Consider the following 22,071-nt stretch of genomic DNA (forward strand, 5'->3'; position numbering starts at 1 on the left):
CTTATGATTGAACTGTGTCTCCAACCTCTTGGTTATGCCTCGTGCTTACAGAAAAGTCCCTTTCCAAGTCTGCTCCCCTGCCAGGACCCTTTGGTCATCTCACTAGGGTGGCCTTCCATTTTTCACAGTGGGGTTATGTTCAGAAGTTGCTCAAGTACCATGGGAGTGGAAGTTCAGTAAGAGACTTAGCTTCTAGGTGGACAAGAGCATCTACTGAGCAGTTTTGTTAAGTGTCGTTAGTGGCCTCTTAGGGCATCGTCACTTAAGAGTATAATGCGTGTTTAAATGACAGTTGAACAACTCAGGAAATAATAATAGCCCTTTGAGCTGCTCTCTGCTAGAAAACTCCATGGGCCAATGGACCCTGGCTAATTATCATATGATCATTTGCAGCTAAAGTCCTGAATTACCATTAGCTTCAAGAATAGACTTGAGTAGGGCATTAACCTTTCTGTCTTCTCAGCCATTAAGTGAAGCCAATAATGTCTTGCCACATCGTGGAAATACTATAAAACTCACTAGTTAAAGCTTGCAGAAATGTCGAAAGCTTCGTGATGTTAAGTAGAAATAAGAAATGGCCATCAATAAAAAAGACAAGACTGAGGAAGATGAAGAACTCATAGCGATCGCCTGGTATCACTGGGTGGGGAATGGCCTTTTGACACCTTATATTCTGAATAATTTATTGCTTTTTTTGTTGCATTTATTATTGTTGTTGTTGTTGTTAATTTGCCGAGGTCTCTCCAGTCTTGAGTTTGACTTAGGGTTGAGATAAAACGCTGAGTGGTTGTTGTAACAGGATGTAGATTTGGTTTATAACGACCTATTTTTGATTTGACACAGAGTGACTGGGGAAGAAGTAGTATTTCTCCCAGCACAGCATGCGGAGGGCCACTGCCTTCTACTTCTGTTCTGCTTTACCATGTGAAAGAAAATACGTACCTTGTTAGATGATGTGCCTAGAAAGCATAACTGAAAACTTGAAAAAATATCATACTTAAAAAATCCCGTGGAACAAACCATCAAATGGTTGCTTCTAGCCAACCATTTGAGCTGCTTATCAAGGAGGTTGTGTCATTGATATGGGTTACCTGACAGTCCAACATTCAGTAATCTTCTCACATATTTTATCCATTGTATCAAGATGGCACACATGTAGTTTTAGTATTATCCAAGGGCAGAAAAGCTTAAATTATTTATAATTAAGTAGTTTCCATGTTGTGTCTTACTCTGTGGAAGTTTGATTTTGGTTTAATATTTGTGTAGCTAGAACATGCTTTTTTCCAGTTATTCCAGGTAAGTTGTGTTTTATTCTATATAAGTTATAGCTTATTTAAGTTTGGTCTGGAAAGGCTGTTGTCTTCAGCTACTTGGAGGAACGTGAAGCTGTGACATCATAGCATCTTCTAGAACTAGGTGGGTTTAAGCCTTGATTATGTTAGGTGCTTGTCTAGGGCACAGCTGGGTGTTTTGGAAGCTTTGGTAATTAACTTTCTTGTTGTGGCTTTGTTTCATTAAAGCACGTAATCTTTCAAGATGTCCACATGGCTGAGTCATTGTGAGACTGATGTTTTGAATAGCTTTATGTGGTGGTACATAAAAGACATTTATCTCAGTGGACAAAAGTGGCTTTACTCTGATTAAGACATTACAAATGATAACAATCTCATAATCATTGAACAATGATGAAAATATAGAGGTCAAAAGCCTCAGCAGACAGACCTTTTCATGGTCTTTGATATTTGCTTCATGTTGTCTAGGTATGGAGACTGTGTATAACATTAACACTTGCATTAATATGGGTGTCATTGTGTTATAGTTTGTTTCTCCAAACAGTCTTGGTGGCTAAGAGGGCCTGCAATTTTTTTTTTTTTTTTTTTGGTTCTTTTTTTCGGAGCTGGGGACCGAACCCAGGGCCTTGCGCTTCCTAAGCAAGCGCTCTACCACTGAGCTAAATCCCCAACCCAAGAGGGCCTGCAATTTAATTATCTGTGGAACTGACATGTTAAATTTGAGATCAAACAAATGTTTGTAAAGCCTAGCATTATTGTTGTACACATTTTAAAACTAGTCTCATCTTTTGAACCTTGATGTCTAAGACCCACTGGGAGGCTAAGAAAAACCTGAATACATCAATAACATGTAATTATGATATTAGTGGTCTGGGGGGTGTGTGTGTATGTTTGATATGTGATGTGATGTGTGTGATATGTGATGTGATGTGTGTGTGTGATATGTGATGTGTGTGTGTGTGTGTGTGTGTGTGTGTGTGTGTGTTCATGTTCATGTGCCTGTGATGTGTGTAGAGGCCAGAGGTTGGCACTGAGGTCTTCCCATGTGGCTTTCTGCCTTATTTTCTAGTAAGGGTTTCTTACTGAACCTGGTGTTCCCCATGCAGAGCAAGCGTTTTACCCAGTGAGTCATCGTTCCAACCCCAATTAGTGTTTTAAATGATGTTTGTGAATACTAGGGTGAAAACCTTGTTACAAAACTACATTTGATGTTTTTGTTTTATTTTAAATTTTGGATGCTACCAGACAGGGTCACTATTTTCCATTAAAAATAAATTAGGTAGTATGGCTTATGAGTGCCACTCATTAACCTCTGGCTGATCTCCAGTGTGCGTTCTGTCTGTTTTTGGATGGTGATGAAGGGCTTATTGTATGCAACTACACCCCTGAGCTACCTCCTCAGATCTCAGTGTGGGTTTTAAGGGCTCATTGTCTTTTCCTGAGTGAGGTATGACTTAGAATTTAACTGTATAGTTTTAGAAAGTGTAGATACTTATGACCCACGGTGACATCAAGATATCGAATGTGCAGAACCTTGGACATCTTTCCAATAAAGGTCCCACCCCTTGCAGACCACAGATGAAATTTCTGTGAGAATCATTTTAGCTGTTTTAAGCTTGGTGTAAGCAGAAGCATCCAGGATATGGTTGGGGGTGGGAGGTTGCCTTCTCTCCCACACTGGACCGTTCGTGAGCTTCATTTAGGTGGTTCCTTGGCAGTCTGTTTCTTCGTTCCTGGTAAATGAACCTTATATGTATTGACTATGATGCGGTGTGCTGATAAACGCTTAACAGTTTGGGGAATTATAAAAAGACCTAAAGAGCTTTGATGGGGCACAATATGCTGCAATTAATCACTTGTTGGGGTCAGCCAAGCTTTCAGTAAGATGGGTGGATTTAATTTCCTATAAAGTAAAATCTTATTTGATCCCCCCCTTTAGGTGCTTTGCTATGTATCTTCCTTTCTATTTTTTTCTAGCAATAATTTAATCTTACTGTCTTTTTATGTCCCACATTAGCTTTGAGACACAAAGTTGGAAGATGGTTGTATGAATATTTAATGCAGAGAGGGTTCAGAGGACAGATGTAATTTCTTATGAAAAACAACATGTGGCTGTCAAGTAGCGATTTCCCCTCCTTTTTAAAAAAAAGTGTGTGTGCGTGCGCTTGCTTATGTGTGCATGAGAAAGAGAAGGGGGAGAGAGGGAGGGAGAGAGTAGAGGGTGGGAGACAGACAGACAGTGTGGAAGCTCTGGAGCGTGAATGTGGAGGCCAACAGACTACCTCATATGTCATCCTTAGGAACACCATCTGTTTCCTCTGAGTGAGACAGGTTGTCTCATTGGCCTAGCACTCATTAGAATAGATAGGCCAGGAGAGCTGGCTGTTGAGTCCCAGGCATCCTCCTGTCTCAGCCTTCCCGTCAGCCCCTGGGATGTTGAGAGCATGTGCTGAGCCTGGCATTTTTTGTTTGTTTAGCTTTTTTTGAGACTGGATCTCTCTATGCAATCCTGGCTGTCCTGGAACTCACAGTGTAGACCAGGCTACTCTTATCACAGAGATCCACTGCCTCTGCCTCCTGAGGGCAGGCCTCAAAAGTGTGCACCACCATTCCTGCCTCTGACATTTTAATGTGGGTTATGGGGGATGAACTCAGTCCGCAAGAACTTTACCAACTGATTTATCTCACCCTAAAATAGTTCAAGGGTTTATGATTATATTGTTTATGTATATCTATGTACATGTTTGATTTAGTGTTGCTTCTAAGGATATAAAACAACAAAAAAGATTAGCTCTCTCTTAAACTTTGAAGATTCCCATTAGAAAAAATTGTGTGTGATTTAGAAAGGAGATGAAGCCAGGAATGGAGGTGCAGGTTTGCACCTGCATTTAGAGGGCATGGGCAGGCAGATCCCTGAGTATGAGGCCAGCCTGGTTTGCACACTTTGAATTCCAGGCATCCAGGGCTACATGTGGACTCATGTGTTCCAGAAAAAGAGGTGGGGGGGAGGAGGGGAGAGGGGGAGAGGGGGAGAGGGGGGAGGAGCGGATGGGGGAGGAGGGGGGATGAAGGGAATGCATGTGTAGGAGAAAGGTCAAGGAGAAGGCGAAGAGAAGAAAGATCTGGAAGAGGAGAAGAGGGCAAGTGTAATAAAGCAATCAGTGCCCCGAGGAACTCCTGAGTCACTTCCCCCAGTATAGGGAGTGATTGCCACAGAGTGAGGCCATGGAGATAAAGTATTCTGGCAATTATATTTGGCATTTAATTTGGCAGTTGTTACCCACAGTTGTAAAGGTGCCGTGCTCCACCTTTGAGAGGCACGAGTATCCTTAGTTCTTCATCTGTAACTGAAACATGCCTTCTAAGGTTTTAATGTTTTTCTTTTTTTTTTCTTTCTTTTTGTTTTTTTTGTTTTGTTTTGTTTTGTTTTTTTGTTTTTTTTCGGAGCTGGGGACCGAACCCAGGGCCTTGCGCTGGCTAGGCAAGCGCTCTACCACTGAGCCAAATCCCCAACCCCGGTTTTAATGTTTTAAAGGCAGGTTTTGAGATCTCCTGAGGGTACACATTGCTTTCTACTTTCCATTTTAGACATTGAACTGGTTCTTCAGTTTGCCAGCCTCATTTGACCGGTCTCATTTGTTGGTTTACCTGTGACAGACCGGCTTTGAACTCATGGTGTAGGTTAAGATGGCCTTTAATTTCTCATCCTCCTGCTCCCTCGCCCAGTTTTATGTGGTGCTGAGGATCAAACTTAGAGCCTCCCGAATGCCACACGAGCACTGTATGAACAGTCACGTTTTAACCCCTAAATTACGTTCTTTGAAGGTGGATAGAATCTTAGTGGTCGTTTGTTTGTTTGTTGTTGTTGTTGTTTTTAAGTTATTTGAGAGATTCTGAAGATATGTAAAGGAAGAATTTTGAAGGATCTAATGAAGACACAGAAGGCAGATTGGATTGTGGGGGCACATAGCTGTGTTCCCAGTGTGCTGGAGGCAGAGACCAGAGACAGAGGCCCAGTTTGGGCCAGATAGCATGACCTCGTCTCAAAAACAAAAGCAATATAAACAAACCAACCAAAGCAAGGCACATGTAACTTCAGAGACTTTTTTGATGTTTGTTTTCAGGTAGGATCTTGGACTATTACTCAGGCTGACCTCAAACTTGGGATCCTCGTGCTTCAGCTCCTGAAGGCTAGGATTGTTGGTATCTGTGTTTTTCTCGTTTGTAGTGACACCGTATGGAGACAGTACTGATGTCGATGAGATAAAAGCACAGCAATTTCCAGAAGGGATAATAGGATAAAAGACTTGTTCTAAAGCAAGGGGCTGTCTGGATTCCATATCTCAGCCAGTTAGTTGATCAAGCATGGACCCCATTTCATTTTTACAACTTCCTGGACAGAGGAATGTTTTACAAATGAGGAAATGGTGAAACAGGAGGACTCAGAGGTTTTCCAGGATCACGTAGCTACTGTGGAGTGCTCTGGGTAAACTGTGGCATGGTGTCCATTCTGTATTCTCAGTCCTCATGCTCCTGAAGCTTTTAGGGACACAGTGACAGTCTGTCTACAACTGCTCACGCCCCACCTCAGTCCGTCCATAGCTGTGGAGTTCGGAGTTCGAAGACCTTTAGGAAGACAGCAGTACTGGGATCCTGGTTAGGGGCCATGGTAGGAGGGGCAGCTGGGTCTTGGGAATATCATGTCATAAAGCTAAGGCCACGTTAGCAGCTGTCTTCTTTATTGGTTCACAACTCTGTCCTGATTCAGACAAGATTGCGCTCACATGTGGGGTATGCGGGCAGGAGCCAGGCTGTCACTAGAAGACACCAACAGATCCCTGTCTTTACTCGTGCCCTGTGTACTGCAGGAGAGATTGTGTGTGAATGCCCAGCTTTCCCCCTTCATCCTGTAACGTGCTGGCCATCTGCTTTTCTAGTGTGGGTACACATCTATACTTTCTAATATTATAAGTTATAGCAAATATTTTATTATTTTTATTTTAATTTTGTGGTGCTGGAAATTGAGCTCAGGATCTGGCATATGCTAGGCAAATGCTATACTATTCAGCTACATCCACAGCCCAGAGAAATGGTCATTATTTTTAAAACCATATTAATCTTGATGCCTGGTATGCCAGCACACTCTTGTAATGCTGTGCTGTGCTTTAGGAGGTTAAGCCAGGTCAAATGTGAGTTCAAGGCTTGCCTGGGCTACATAGCAACCCAGTCAGTCTTCATTACCATTGCTCATAAAACATTTTATCATGTTGCTTTGTAATATTTGAGTCAAGCGTTGCCACATGTTTTCCTAGTGCTGATGAAAAATCAACACTGCAGTAAAATGTATTGTTATAGCCTGCTTCGGTTTGTTTCTTTCTCTTTCTCCCCACCCCCCTTTTTTCCCCATTTTCTTAGAATACATTCCCAAACATATACCTGTAGAGTCAAAGCTTCCAACTCTTGTGTCTCTCTGTGTGTGTGTGTGTGTGTGTGTGTGTGTGTGTGTGTGTGTGTGTGTGAATAACTATGGCTTATTTGCTTTCTAAGAGAGGTTAGGAGCCCAGGCTTACTCTTTGTTTGTGCACATACTCGGGTGTTCTGTATTTGTTTGTGTTTTAAGTGTAGCATAGTTATGTCACTTTCTCATTGTTTTAATTTATATGTTCTTGATAACTAATAGAGCACAGAGTGCTCCTCTCAATTCTTATGTATAGATTCCGCTGTAAATTACCCCTGGTCACATCTACTTTTCTTTTGAGAAAGGGATTACCCTGTAGCCTCCGCTGGCACATAGGATAGCCCAAAACTAGGAATATAGCCCAGGCTAACCTGAAGCTGTAGTCCTATCCTCCTCCTTCTGCCTCCTGGGTGCTGAGATTACAGGTTGGCTTCTGTTTATATCTTTTAAGAATAGTGTTTTATTAACATTTTTAATTAATGCTTTTTAATATATTTTCATCACAATTTCCCTTCCAGATCCTCCCCACCTCCTCACTTACCCAAGTCTATACCTTCCTTTCTCTCTTCAAAAAAATAAGTAAGTTAATTAAAGCAAACAGAACAATAGGACGAAACAAACAAACGGGAAAAAGAGAAGCCCAGGAAAAAGCACAGAAACACATACAGCCATCTCACACAGATGGCTCCCACAAACACAACCTGGAAACCATAGTATAAGCAAAAGAATAACCATAGTATAAGGTTAAAAACAAGACAGAACAAAAAACAAAACAAAATAAAACAAAACAAACACACAAACAAACAAACAAAAAAATCACAGCCCAGAAAGCATTATGGGACAAAAGTCCTTCCAGAACTACCATTGGGTTTGTTTTGTGCTATCTCCTGGTGAGCATGGGCCCTGCCCCTAACTGTGGTTTTTATATCCAGTGAGATTCTCTCGGAGAAAACGAAATTTCCCCTTTGTCAACAGTTTTTAATTAGGGATAGCTTCTGGGTTAGAAGGATTGTGGGGGTTGTTACTAACATTAGTTATGGGTAACGATGGGCATCAGAAAAGAAAGTCTAAGTGCATGAAACAATCTTATCTTGTGAATGAAGAGAATGGATCCTAGTGCTTCTTTGTCATGGGATTGAATCCCCTCCAGAAAACAGAAACCCTTTAGAGACAGTGTTAGCGGTCCCAGGCGGGCCCTGTGTTAAGTGGTGGCTCTGTTTTCAGCAGTGCTACAAGCAAGGTGGGTGCTGTGTGCATTGTGTGCTTGGGTTGTAGCAGCTATGAAAAGGATGGGGAGGGGCTTTCAGACGCCCGAAGACTACATTGCCCCACAGTTTTGCTTTTCCAGCTCCTCATACCCAGGGGAAGTCCATCAATCACTGATACATTCTGTCAAAGAGTCTATCTCTTTTAAAACCTTGAATGCCTCTGGCAAAACTTGTTCTGGAGGCGTTTGTAGTATTAGCTATGATGTGAACTAATGGAAAAAGAGTTTTGGACCCTGCTACTGGTCAACATTCCAAGCGATGGAGCTTGGGTAAGGGCGTGTTGGGCAGAGGGAGTCAAGGTAGGTAGATGTGTTTAGGGGTGGCAAGTTATGGGTGGGTGCTTAGAGCAGAGGCTGCTTCCTGGTTGCCAGGCCTCAGTTCTGAGAGGAAGAAGTGTGACTAAGATGCTGGCGGGGTGCCAGAGACAGACACTTCCTGTTTGTAAACTGCATGCTGGGTGCAGTCCTGCATCCCCCAGAGAGGAAGCATAGGCTTCCCGTTTCTTTTGGGTACCCACTGCAGTCTCAGAAGTCAGGTGGTAGTGCTGCTCAGTGGTGCTGCAGCTTAGCCATCTTCTTTCTGTGAATGAGGAGCGAGTTGAGAAATCAGCCCTGACCAGTGTTACTTAGAGTGTGGGAATTGGGCACAGGTTTCAGAATGCTGCTGAAAAGCACTGATTTTTATGACACAATGATGTTTTTGTAGAGTGAGTGTGTGTGTGTGTGTGTGTGTGTGTGTGTGTGTGTGCACGCGCGCATCCATCCATGTATGCACATCTGTGAGCACGTGTATAGAAATCAAAAGTCAACATGTCTTTATCGTTTTTCATCTTATTCATTTATCCAGTTGTTAGTTTATTTGAGACAAAGTGTTTCACTGAACCTCAAGCTCACCAACTCAACTACACTAGCCAACCAACTCTAAGAGCCTCTTTCTCTGCCTCCCCAGGGCTGAGGTGAGAGGTGCATGCCTCTGCTCTTGGCTTTGGTTTGTTTGTTTGTTTTCTAAATTGTGGGTTCTAGGGGCTTCAACTCAAGTCCCCATGCTTACATAGCAAATTCTTTGTCCACGGAGTTATTTTTCCAAATCCCCATGATGAGAGTCTTTCAACATCTTTGTGTACGGTGATGATGTCATCTCGCTCTTTGTGCCCCTAGACAGCTATTTCTTTTCTTTTTTTTCTTTTTTTTTTTTTGCTTCCAGGTCATTGTTTCTGAGATAAATATAAAAGTGTTGACACATTAATAAAAGCCTACACTTTGGTAGTGCATTTGTGAATTTACAGTGGCCGAGCTGCGCTGTCAATTCCACATTCGTGTTTTCGTAGGTATTGGACTATCTATAGTCTATTTCTAAGACTATGCTTTATCTCTCTCTATAGTATATAGATGGTATATAAAGGTACTCAGAACCCTTTGTAGTCTCTTCTTAGTAAACAGACTACGGATGGCTAAGGATCTAAAAGACATACTACATAGATTATTTCCCCCATGGTGGAGTGAATGCCCAAGCTGAAAATACACTGCAGATTCTAACAGCCAGAAGACGTGTGCTTGTCTGAGCAGAGCATCGCCATGTGTAATTTGGCTTGTCATTGTGAGCTGGGCTGAAAGCATCTTACTTTAACGTATGCTGCTGGTGAAAGTGGCAGAAGGATGCTAATTGTTCGGCTTGGGCTTCCTTGGCTAGCGTTCTACTTGTTTTTCCTAATCAGTGGTCCCCCGCTCCCCCACCTTCTTTATTCATTATGGAATGCTTCTCCTGAAGCAGAGCGGACTATAGCCTTTAATTTGTCTTGATGCGTTTGAAATCAGCATATCTAAGTGGAAAAAATTGTATTTCTAAAATGGTAGCATTTTACGTTAGGCTTATTTAATTATTTAATTAGCTGCCACGATCTTCTACTTCACCTTTCCCCAAATGTGTCAGATGCTGCTGATGCCAAGAGCACCATGGAGAGGAGCCTCTACTGAATGCTGCTGCCTGTGGTGGTCTAAATAAAAATGCCTCCTGCAAGCCCATAGGGAGTGGCACTATTAGGAGGTGTGGCCTTGGAGAAGGTGTAGCTTTGTTGGAGGATGTGTGTGTCAGTGGCTGGTAGACTTTGAAGGCTCAGAGACTCAAGGCAGTCGCTTCTTGACACCTCCCAATCCCAACGTAGAACAGCTCGTTCTCCAGCACAGCGCTGCCTGCCGGCTGCCGTCTTCCACCATGAGTGTAATCGACTAAACCTCTGAAACCGTAATCCAGTCCCAATTTAAATCTTTCCTTTTACAAGAGTTGCTGTGGTCATGGTGTCTCTTCACAGCAGTAGTCCTAACTAAGACATTGCCCTGTGATGGAAGGCCTTGGCACCTGTGGTTCACAGAGATCAGGTCAAAGTTGGGCACTCAGTTGAGGGTGTGGCTAGAGTTCTCCCAGGGAAGTGCACTTCATCAAGGCTCCCAGCACTTACCGCTTGTTGGTTCTCAAGGTAGAGAAAGGTGTTCTTTCACTTGCTTCTCCTTTTTAAAAAGTAATATGTGACCATTCAAATGCATAGCTGTTAGAAGAGGAAGAACATTTTGTATAGATATAAAACTTCTATACTGCCACTAAGTGGAGATAGTCTCCAAAATAATTGTGGGAATTCCTTCTTGACCTATCTTTCTGTTTAAATACACACACACACACACACACACACACACAACACACACACACACACACACATACACACACACACACACACACACACACACACACACACACACACACACACAAAGGGAAAAGACAGGACCCAAAGAGGTGGCTGAATGGCTAAGCATTTGCCACTTTTCCAGGGGACACAAGTTCATTTCCCAGTACTGGTGTAATTTGGCTAACATCCCCTTCTGGACTCCACACACCTGCAGTTACATGTGGCCGTAAGCCAGTATGAGTTCATTGACTATTAGTTCAAGGCCAGCCTGGTCTAAATTGTGAACTCCAAGGCAGCCAGTAAGACCCTGTCTCAAAAAATAAAATAAAAATAGATTTTTAAAAAGGATACCATACTGTCTATTCGTCGTAGAAGTTAGTTTCTGTATTGTTTTATGTTGGATAGGAGTGTGGCAGAGACCCAGGTGTGGTGCTCTAGGATATCTCCATAAAGGCAGTCTGTCAGCTCTGGAGCTGGTCACTATGGTGGTGGCTTAAGTAAGAGGTCAGGCTGAAAGGATTTTGAGGTAGGACCAAAGAAAAGTCACATGCAAATATATTCCCCCTAAATAGTGAGTGCAGTTCTGACTAAGAAGGACTCCAAATTGTATCGGTTTTAAAACACAGTAACAAACTGATTTCTATTCCGGTAGATTGATTTCTGGGGTGTATAGGTATTCATCTAGGACCCGAGAGTCCAGCATGGATAAAACTGATTTGATCTTACTACCATAGAATTTACACTCTTTAGGGAGTTAGCCAATCAATGCAGGGACCAATACTGAAGAATAATTCGGTTCACGCTGTACCAGTGCGACTGTAAAGGACTGAGCTGGTGGTGCCAGTGTCAGCGCTGAAGTGGAGGGGCTCAGTACCGAAAGAGTAGAGCAGAAGGAGAGGGAAGGGATAATCTTCACTCACTCTACATTTCTCTCAGAGGTTCACACACCCAAGGGGGTTGTCTCGGCTTGGAGAGCGTGGCCTTCCTCCAGACACACACCCCATGAGATGTAGGCACTCTCTCTGTCCTGTCTCTCAGAGCTGCAGGAAGTCACAGTTGCTCTCTTTGATGTTGCAGAATGTACCAGGGATCTTACAATGATGTTGGGTTATTTTTCTCAGTCTCAGGGCTAATACCACTGAAGCGGGAGTAAATGGAACATTTCTGTTAGGTAAACGAGACATGAGAGATGTCTGGGAGGTTACTGTACCAGTGTCATTCCAGTGTCATTCCACTCTCCTACGAGATACGACTGGGGCTGGCGATCTAGCTCAGTAGAGCATTTCTAGCGGGGATGAGGTTTTCCATTTGCGTTCGATTCCTCCTCCTTCCCCACCAAACAGCAACAACAACGGACGACAGCAGCAGCAGCAGCAGCAGCAGCAGCAGCAGCAGCAGCAGCAGCCCCCCATTGCTCCACTGCTTCTTTAATCTAGAACAGTGGTTTTCAGCCTGTGGGTCACAACCTCTTTGAGGGTCAAATATCAACTCTCATGCTTATCAGATACTTACATTACCATTCATAGCAGTAGCAAAATTACAGATAGGAAGTAGCAACAAAGTAATTTCGTGGTTGGAGTTGTATGTAAGGGCGGCAGCATTAGGAAGGTTGAGATCCACTCATCTAGAAAGTTAAAAACAGAATTTTATAAACATAAATCTGTTGGATCTTTAGTATTGTGAGTTTTCTTAGAGCTAATGTGTCCCTATGTAGCTCTGGCTGGCCTAGAAATCAGAGATCTGCCTGCCTCTGTCTCCTGAGTGTTGGGATTAAAGGTATTTGTACCACGCTTGGCCATGACTAGATACTTTTATCTGAAAATGACTTCTGAGGTGGTCAAGGTGCCACACACTTGGGATGCTACCTCTAAGGACAGAAGGAAGACAAGTTTGAGGCTGATATGGTGTATTAAGATCCTGCTTTAAAAGATAAAGAAAGAAACCCCCTTTCTTATTTCTGGGTTTCCTGTCGTGAAACTATAGTACAGTTTACCCAACACAGAAGAAGATAAGCCCTGTGTTATGATAGCCCACGTATCCTTTCACCGACATGTAAAATTGCAGTGAATATTGAAAGCTGAGACAGTAAATTTGATCTCAGAAATCAGCCTTTTCCAAAGTCCAGCCCTTTGCATTGCCGTCTTCAGGATTCTGCCCTGTCCGGTGTTATGAATCCTAATAAAATTTTTAATTCCTTTCTCTACACTGGTTTAATCTTTGCTTAAATGGACTTATGTAAGAGTGCTTATATAATTTAAATAAATACAAGGCAACCTTTAGAAACACTACTGTTCCTTTATTTTTTTTAATGTTATACTTTATTGATTCTCTGAGAATTTCATACAGTGTACCTTGACTATATTTCCTGCATTGCTCCTAACTACTCCTAGATCCATCCCCACTTCCTAGGCCTCCCAACTTTGTATCCAGTTTTTCAACTCAGTAAGCCACATTGGTGCACAACATTGCTTTAATTTTTAAAGAGTGTGCGTGCATGCGTGCGTGCGTGCGTATTTCCATACGTGGGTGGCCACAGAGGCCAGAAGAGTGTTGGATCCCTGGAACCATCGTGCTGGAGACTGCATTCCAGTCCTCTAGAAGCATTTTTAACCACTGAGCCATCTCTCCAGCGTCTGATTTGCACTGTGAACCATGAACACAGAATGTCTATGTGTTATCTGAAATAGTTACCCCATTTTGGTTAATACTACTCACATAACAGGCTTGTCTTATCTCCATATCATATGTATGGCCTTAGGTGAGTTACACAGCTTCTCCAAGGCTCTGTATTAACTTCTATATAATGAGGATAATGAGGTGTTACTGACTGCCAGCTCTCTGCCTGTCCTGATACTATATTAAATGGAAGCTACTCTGAGAGTGATTTTATTGAGTGGTCGTGTTTGGCACTGTGATGAAAAGGATAGTGTGGGGTATTTAGAAATGATGAAAACCCCATTCTGTACCTAGACGGGGTGAAAGTGTTGGACTGGTGAACCAGAAGTGGCTAACTGTGTTCTATCCCCAGCTTCCCATGGCGTGGCCATATGACTTAGACATTTTCTTTAACACCTCTTGAGTTTGGATTCTTGGTGAGGCAGATTGGAAGCTTGGTTGATTACAGCCTGAGGTACATAACCCCAGGCTTTCTGCTAACTGAGTGGTTCTGGTAATGGGGTGTGGTTTGTTTGATATGTTATATTCTGTTTTGTTTTAACCAGCTGTTTAATTGATTCAAAGGTAGGTCATTGATGTGGCCATAGCTACTTTACTGTTGAAATATGAGTGACTAGTGGTCACCAGATGTCATGTTGACAAGCTGAGATAAAAATTTTTGTTTGTTTTGGGATTGCATGTAATTAATTACATAATTATGGGTTCTTTCAGTTTGGCCATAGTAAAGTTACATCACAAAACTAAGTAAAGATTTACTAGCAAGATAAAAATAGTAATAAATGTTTTATACAGTTGACACACATGTTCAACATATGTTTTTTCAAGCCTGTAAAAACAGTGAACTCATTGTTACATCCATAAAAAAAAGGTCCAGGTAGTCTATTCTCAAAAGCACCTCTCCACCTATGCCTTCAAACACGCGTGCAGACGCACACTTCTATAATTTTAATGATTTTCGACCTTCTAATGGAGTGGCTCTGCACGTCTTAGTGAATTACTTTAAGACCAGTAAAGCAGATAGATGACAATTATGGGGCTGGAGAGAGGGCTCAGCAGTTGTGAAAGGCTTTCTGTGAGTTCATGAACATGGGGGGACAGATTCCAGTACCCACATAACATGCAGACATCTGGTGTCTGACTGTAACCATGGCCCGAAGGAGGATGGTAGAGAGAGCGGCGTGTTGAGACTTGATAGCTTCTGGACTAACCAAGAAAGTGAGAGCCTAAGATTTAGGAAGAGACTCAGACCCAAAATAACAGGCTGAGAAAGATAAAGGAGAATGCCTGCACCCTCGTGTGGCCACTGTGTGCATGCGCGCGCACACACACGCATAGGCACATGCGCAAAGTCTTTAAAATATTTTTAAAGCCTGCCTTAACTGCTTTCTTGGATAGTTACATATATATGTGAGGGGGTATAATGGCTGTTAAAATAGATACACTGTTTACTGATTTGTTTTCACTTGAGACTGTATTGTAGACACTCTCCACTTGTATACTTTTTTCGTGGAAGGTGACCCACTGAAGGATGGTGCCACTATTTAAGCAGTCTCTGTGTGATTCAGGTCCCCACCTCCGACTTCCACTTTTACCCACAGTCACGCTGAGGTGGGCCTTTTCTATAGAGGAGCCTGTGAACGCTAGTGAGTTGGTGGACTCAGTTGCTGAGGCAGATGATACGCCTTGGCACTTTTGGTTGAAGTAAACAAACTGCTCTTCAGGTCAGTTCCCCAGATCTGAGCCCCCGCTAGTATGTAAGCTGATTTCTTTCTTCTCACCCCGTTCCAGTCTGCTGTTATCAGTACGGTGGAACCTACTGAAAAGTACTGTGTCATTGCTGGGGAAAAGCCGATTAGATGGGTGATCGTTACGGTTTATTTGTATAAATTCCAAAGAACGAATATTACACGGAAGACCACTTTCGAAACTACGTATGTTTGCTAAATTAAAGAGCTGTGCTGTTAAGTGTCTTGGAAGGTATTTTATGTTGCTTCAGAGCACAATTGTACCACGCATAGAATATCCTTTCAATGTGAACGTGATCAACCAATTAAAGCCTTCCATGGAGAGTCGTTCTCTTAACGCAGTAAACTGCGCTCTGCACACTGCAAGTTTGGCTGTGATCACCTCATCTGTGTGTTATTCACATGTTGGTTTTCCTCTGTTAGCTTTACATGCCTGTCTGTGTTTTCAGAGAAAATGGTAGTTAATAGACGGGGGCTCAGTCAAGATTAAACGTCTCAGTGTTTAATGGTGATAGTTGCTGCTGTGCGTGTATGGCATCAGTGTACACACAAACACACACACACACAGCCCCACATCCCGGAGTGAAGCCCATGCTTCATGTGGGAAAGTAAGGGTAGCTTGTGATCTCCCCAACCCCCAAAGAAACACGTTTTTTTCTCCACATTCGTCTTATTACTTAGACATGGAAGATCACAGAGATATCATAAGTTGTTTTGTCTGGGGCTGCAGTGTAATGCATAGTAAAGTAATACTGGTTTCCCCCCACACATTCTCACTGAGCTGCAACTCAATGCCTTCCTAAAACCCCTGAAGGAACTTAGGTTGTTTCTCTGCTAATGTGGTCTCTTCTAAAATCTTCTAGTAGTTGACTTGGAGGACAGGGGAGGTGGCCTTCATAAGAACAGCAGGAACTTCATGACTTTAAATAATTTTATTTCCTTATCTTTGACTTTCAAATGTAGTGTTTAAAAACGGTAACATGCCAATTCGTTTGTAGAGAAAAATGTTTGCACTTTTGACCTATTTGAAAGGCATGGAAGTGATGATGATGTATATAGTCGTATTACAACGATTACAGTTAACTTGTGATTAACATTAAATTGTTTGGAGTTACTTAAACACAAATACACATTTAAACATTGTTAGGCAGTTACCTTTCGTGTATTACTTCTTAGCATACATATGAGAGTTCTAGAGAAACTGTCTGTCGGAGCTTGAGACTCAGGTTGAATTTGAAGTGTCCATCCCCCTCCACTGTCTCCCAGGCAGAGCAGGGTGCTACATTAGTCAGGCAGTAGAACTCTGAGCCTTCTATGAAATGAGGTCTTCTTGTGTTATGTATCTTGGGGCCCATCCCTTGGCCAATCCTGGAAGTCCGTGGCTCCTTACCCTAAGGGAACAAAGCATTTTGTTGAACCACAGCACCCCCTAGCATCCTAACAGTTTGTGTTTTAAAAATGTAAGAGGGCTGGGGAGATGGGTCAGCACGTAAAGGTGCTTGCCTGGCAAGCCATGCTGCCTTAATTCAATCCCTGGACTTCACGTCAAGGTGGGCGAGAGAAGTGACAAACACCAAGTCTGTCCTTTTATACACACATGGAGGCTATGTGTTCACACGTGGTCTTCACACTTAGCACACTTGCACACTCTACCAAGTAAAAGCTTAAAAATTCAAGCAAACGCTTTATGTTCATACAGTGGACCATTCAGAGAATCCTGTGTGATGTCTGATGTGACTGGGGAGAGCCGGGAAAGATTCTGTGGAAATTCTGGAGAATCGGAGAATCGTCACCATTTTCGCAATAATTCATTTCCTTCGTTTGCGTAGAATGTACGGCTGCAGGTGCTAGCAGTCATCTGTGGCTGGACCCAGGGCATATAGGGCTGGCAGGGGAGGGTAGCGGCCCGCCGACGCCTAAGTGTCTCACTTGTGTGTTGCAGGTCCTCCTCCCAGCAGCTGGCCTGCTACAGTTACAGGATGTGAAGAAGACATGCTGTGAATTCTTAGAATCCCAGCTTCACCCTGTCAACTGCTTAGGAATCCGGGCTTTTGCCGATATGCATGCATGCACAGACCTCCTGAATAAAGCCAACACATATGCAGGCAAGTGTAACAGATCCTAACGGGGTCTGAGATCCGTGTGGTTCTGTAGTGGACTGGGGAAAGTCACGTCAGGCTTCTGGGTCTGCACGTTTTAAAGTTATGTTTGAAATTTCAGAATGATAGAACCGCAAAGTTGAAAGATAGTCTTGAAATTCTGAATTTAGAAGCAACTAGAGGGCTGGGGACATAGGCGGGAGAGTGCTTGCTTGCCTGGGTTTAATTCTCTAGCATCACATAAACTGGGACTGGGAATGGACATCTGTAACCCCAACAATTGGGAGGCTGGGGAGGGCCCCAGCCCTCATGAGCTTAAGGCCATCTTGTGTGTATAGTTTGAGGCCAGCTTGACATACATGAGACCTAGTCTCAAAAAATAAAACAAAATACAAGTTATTGGGGCTGAATGATAAGATAGCTTCCTTATATAAATATTGGATCCCTAGGTGTTCGTTTGAGTGCATAGGCATACGAAAGACTGTGTGCATGCACGATTCAATTATTTTGCCTTTGTAAGGTTTTATACCTTTTCCACTGTATCCATGTAAACAGTTTCATCTTTAAAGTGATGAAATCTTCTTGTGTGCAGATAGAGCGGAAAGGTGGGACCCAGTATGGCCTCCTGTTTGTATATGTGGGGGCCAGGACTGCCTTTGGTGTCAGCAGAGGGACACATGTGGCTGCTGTGTGGTCTGCTCGGACCAACCATCCGCATGGACAGAGGAGAGATTGGTGTCTGGCCTTTGGATGGAGCTAAGGGTTATAGAGGGAGCTTGTATTCTTGACTTTATAAACATTTAAAAATGCATGTGTAACGTTCATCAGGAAGCGTCATACTGTTTTAAACCATCTTTCCAGAAACGCAGCTGATAGAAACTGTAATTCACTCTGCTAGATAGGCGGCACTCCCATAGCTTCTGCAGACTCATTGTTTGAGACTGGGTCTGCCCTCAAACTGCAGTCATTCTCCTGCTTCCAGAGTGCTGGCCTTATGAGTACTGGGCACCACTCCGAGGTGACAGGCACCTTTCATTTATTTTATTTTTTGATGTGTGGTGCCTTGCCTGCACATACATCTGTGTATACGTGTGTGCAGTGCCAGTGAAGGTCGGTAGGAAACAACAGGTGCCCTGGAACTGGGGTGAGAATTGGCTGTGAGTTGCAGTGTGAGTGTCAGGAATCGAACCCGAGTCCCGGAAGAACAGCAAGTGCTTCTGGCCTCTGATCCTCCTCTCCAGCTCCGCCCCCTCTTTTTCTCCCATCAGTAGGAATTGAACCCAGAACCCTTTATTTTCACGTTTACTGAGACAGAGTCTCACTGAGTTGCCTATGAAGCTCAAACCTGCGGTCTCCTGCTTAGGGTGCTTCTGCCTCAGCTCCCTCAGCAGCTGAGGTTGCAGGTGTAAATTTTGCATAAGTGCTTGGTCACCACTGCCTTACCGACACCCCACCCCCTTTAATTTAATGTAGCCCAGACTGGCCTTTGAGCTTCTGAGCCCCAGCCCTGAGTCCTAGGATTTCAGAGAGCCACCATACCCTGCTCTACCCACTCTCCAAAACAGGCCTGATGGAGATATATGGGTTTCTTTGGGGGCCGCCTGCTGGCCTAGCTGCTTGTTATAAAGTCAGGGTTCCAGGAAGCTGATTTGGAGATGTGCTTGTAAAGCCCATGCTTAAGTAAATGGAGGACGGTCCCTAACAGACTGATGGCTGTAGTGTGCTGCTTTAAATTCACCGATGTGTTCCTTGTGTCAATAGTGTTGTTCTCCAGCCAAATAGAAAGTACTCCTTAGCAATGCAGTCTCCATCAGCTAGAGGCCGCCTGTATGTTTTAAGTGATTTACATTAGGACTGCTGGGGTAGGCTTTTTTTTTTAAGTGTATAAAGCGATCATTATTTAGCTTGTCTCCCCTGAGTTGCTTCTTGTTGACACTGCGCTTGATAAATGTTGGTTCTTAATGCGGAGGAGGTGCTGGAAGGGGAGCAGAGCAAGATGAATGCAAAAGATAAAGAGTAGAGTGGAGACAGGCCACACTGGCGCGTGTGCCGGCTCGGAGGGTGAAGACCAGCGCACCACTTAGCCGCGCTCTCGGGAGACTCGTGCATTCTACTACGCCTTTCTCTCATTGAAAGCCGTGGATTTCTTTTGGAACACTACAGGATCGGTAAAAAATTTCTCAAAGTTGAAAATCTGTGTCTTTACTGTGTAGAGTCCTTCATGATTTTTTATTTTTGAGAAGAAAAAGTAACTGACATTTTCTGTAAAAGTACACAGAAACATGGATTCTTCATTTTTAGCATGCTATATTTTAATTTAGAGTCTCGTCTTAAAGATTATATTGCTTTTATGTTTGCTTCTGAATTTTACATTTGCTTGAGTTTCTTAGGTTTATGGGTGATATTTTGAAACATCTTTTACTATGAAAAGATAGAAATATACCAAAAAAATAAAAAAATAGAACTGTGCTTATAATCCAATTGGAAGAGCTCTCAACTGGTAGAGGGTCTTTCAGATGTAACCTTCTTTGCAAACTCTGTAGAGAGGTGTACGCACGAAAGTCATGCTGGTTTAAAATAGTTATCACAGTGTATCCTTAACTACATGGGAGTTCAAGGTCAGCCTTAGCTCCTCAGATCCTGTCTCAAAAGACGAGGAAGAGAATGGAGTAAGTGGTAAGGTGGCTCAGTGGGTAGGGCACTTACCATCATGGCTGATGGGATGTAAGCTCCGTGTGGGAGAAGTAGAGAACCGACTTCCCCAGACTGTCCTCTGGTGTCCATATGTGTGCTACGGCACCCCCATTAGATAAATAAATAAAGTCACGGTAAAATACACTAATTGATATAATTGCTAAGGATTGATGATAAAATCAAATTTTTGAGTGAGGAATTAACCATGACCTCCACTACTGACTTCCTAGGATTGTGCTGGCTGGGACAGTCTTCTCGTGGGTTTTAGGTGATGTGTGTATTTTAGACATTTCCCAACTCACTGCAGCTCATCCGCTTAGACGCATTTTAATAATTTTAGTGAAGAAGATACTTTGGAAATTGGATCTTAATGATAAATTGAAATATGAACTTTTTAAAGTCTTCATTCCAGTAGTTGATTTTCATGATTTCACACAAAAACAAGAGGAGAAAAGTCTTGGAGTCCTCATGGCATCTCTACCTCACCTGACTGACCACTCTGAAGACGGGAAAGTACTTGGCTCTATTGTAACTGACCTTGGGGAACCTGAAAGTGTCATTGCAGGTCTAGGGCCGCAGCCCATTCCCGGGTTGGTGAACACTCAGCCTCGCGGTGTTGTCTGTGTCCTCCTCAGCCCTGGGCCATTGCGTCACTGCCTCCCAGTGCTTCCCTCCACTAGGCCGTCAACACCTATTGTCTGAGATGTCTCAGTGTTTTATGTGCTTTCCTCTGTCTTAGTGTGGTACTGCTCTGCATGGTGTCACAGGCAGAGGTCGGTGAGGCCACTCTCCAGCTCATTGGGAAGTCATTCAGCCTCTTGACCACTGCTCTGTCTTGTCACCAGCCTTGGCTCTTCACCCTGTCAGAAGGAGAAGGGTGAGCACTGGCCCCGGGACTGAGGAGCACAGAGACAACAGTGCAAAGCTGAGTGTTCACCGACCCGGGAATGGCGGCTGCGGCCTTAGAGTTGGCATTCTCTCCGCTGCCCATCTTCCCTCGGGCCTCTAGGCAGCCTTGTCTGTGCTCCTGTGCGATCTTTTTCTTCCACACTTTGTCGTTGAGTGTGCTCTTGGCGCAAGTGAGGGCCTCTTCTTAGTTCCTGCAGTACCGTCTTTCCTGCGTGGACTGCCTTGCTTCCTCAGACTGCAATTTCAGCTCATTGCAGGCCTTGCTGACCATCGTTCTCCTCTCATGCACTCATATTTCTGCAGAAGTCTGTCGTCTCCGATTCCATTTCTCCTGTAAGACTCGTGAGTGCGCAGACTACACTCACTGACCATTTCTTTCAGAGTCAGCCCGAGCTGCTGTGGGCGGTCCATGAGCTCTAGGTTCCATGGCTTTTGCTCCTGCTTAGAGCGCTCGGAAGGTAACTTGCATGTGGAGTACGCCTTTCTCTCTATAAAAGTGGTTCGCCCATTGCCTTTCTGTTTTCCTTCTTCAAGACAAAAGTAGATGAGGATGGGCCTCAAACTTGGACCTCTTCTCCTGCCTCAGTTTCCCAAAGGCTGGAATTTCAAGTATGCACCCCCCCATACCCGACCAAAAGCAGTTCTACAAGATTTTATTCTGCAAAAGTTTAACTTAAGTTTTTGTGTCGACCCTCCCATAATTAGGCAAGCAGGCCTTGCTTGGTGTAAATGTCTTGCCAGAATAGACTAGGATTCAAATGCCGCTCTCTCAGAAGAAACACCGTGCTGAGTAGGCGATTTAAGTAATGGCGCCCGGCTTGAGTGTGTCACGTGCGTACTGAGGCTGATCATTCGAGGGTCTGTGCAGTGTTCATTTATCCTCTGGAAAACACAAGCACTCAGCCTGCACTTCTTTTTTTTTTTTTTTTTTTTTTTTCCCCCGGGGCTGGGGACCGAACCCAGGACCTTGCGCTTCCTAGGTAAGCGCTCTACCACTGAGCCAAATCCCCAACCCCCGGCCTGCACTTCTTAACCACGTTCATTCCACTCTGCATGGAGTTTCTTCAGCATTAGTCATTTTCCGCATCCTTGCACCCATTGTGGCCCTCGCTTACGTCTCGCTAAACCACACTCGAGCCCTGCTTGCTGGCAGTTTTGCTAGCAGGGGTGAGTGAGTTAGCTGTTTTCAGCCCTCTGTGTCTGTGAAGTAACTGGTGGCAGGAAATGTGCGAGGGTTCGTTTTTCCCCCTAGA

General features: G+C 43.7%; 2 protein-coding genes across 3 annotated transcripts in view; both read left to right on the top strand.

Annotated features, from left to right (window-relative positions):
- Window positions 1–22,071, top strand: part of Erich1 (glutamate-rich 1) — a gene marked incomplete at its 5' end in the record, with an annotated part of 52,793,804 nt that overhangs the window by 129,566 nt on the left and 52,642,167 nt on the right.
- The window catches only part of Klhl2 (kelch-like family member 2), a 112,276-nt gene that overhangs the window by 55,067 nt on the left and 35,138 nt on the right, over window positions 1–22,071 (top strand). For all 3 annotated transcript variants that reach the window (NM_001419565.1, XM_087587807.1, XM_087587806.1), the window contains 1 exon segment: window positions 17,059–17,221. In NM_001419565.1, the coding sequence (NP_001406494.1) occupies window positions 17,059–17,221 (163 nt within the window).

Source organism: Rattus norvegicus, chromosome 16, assembly GCF_021556685.1.
Source record: "Rattus norvegicus strain SHRSP/BbbUtx chromosome 16, alternate assembly SHRSP_T2T, whole genome shotgun sequence".
NCBI lineage: Eukaryota > Metazoa > Chordata > Mammalia > Rodentia > Muridae > Rattus > Rattus norvegicus.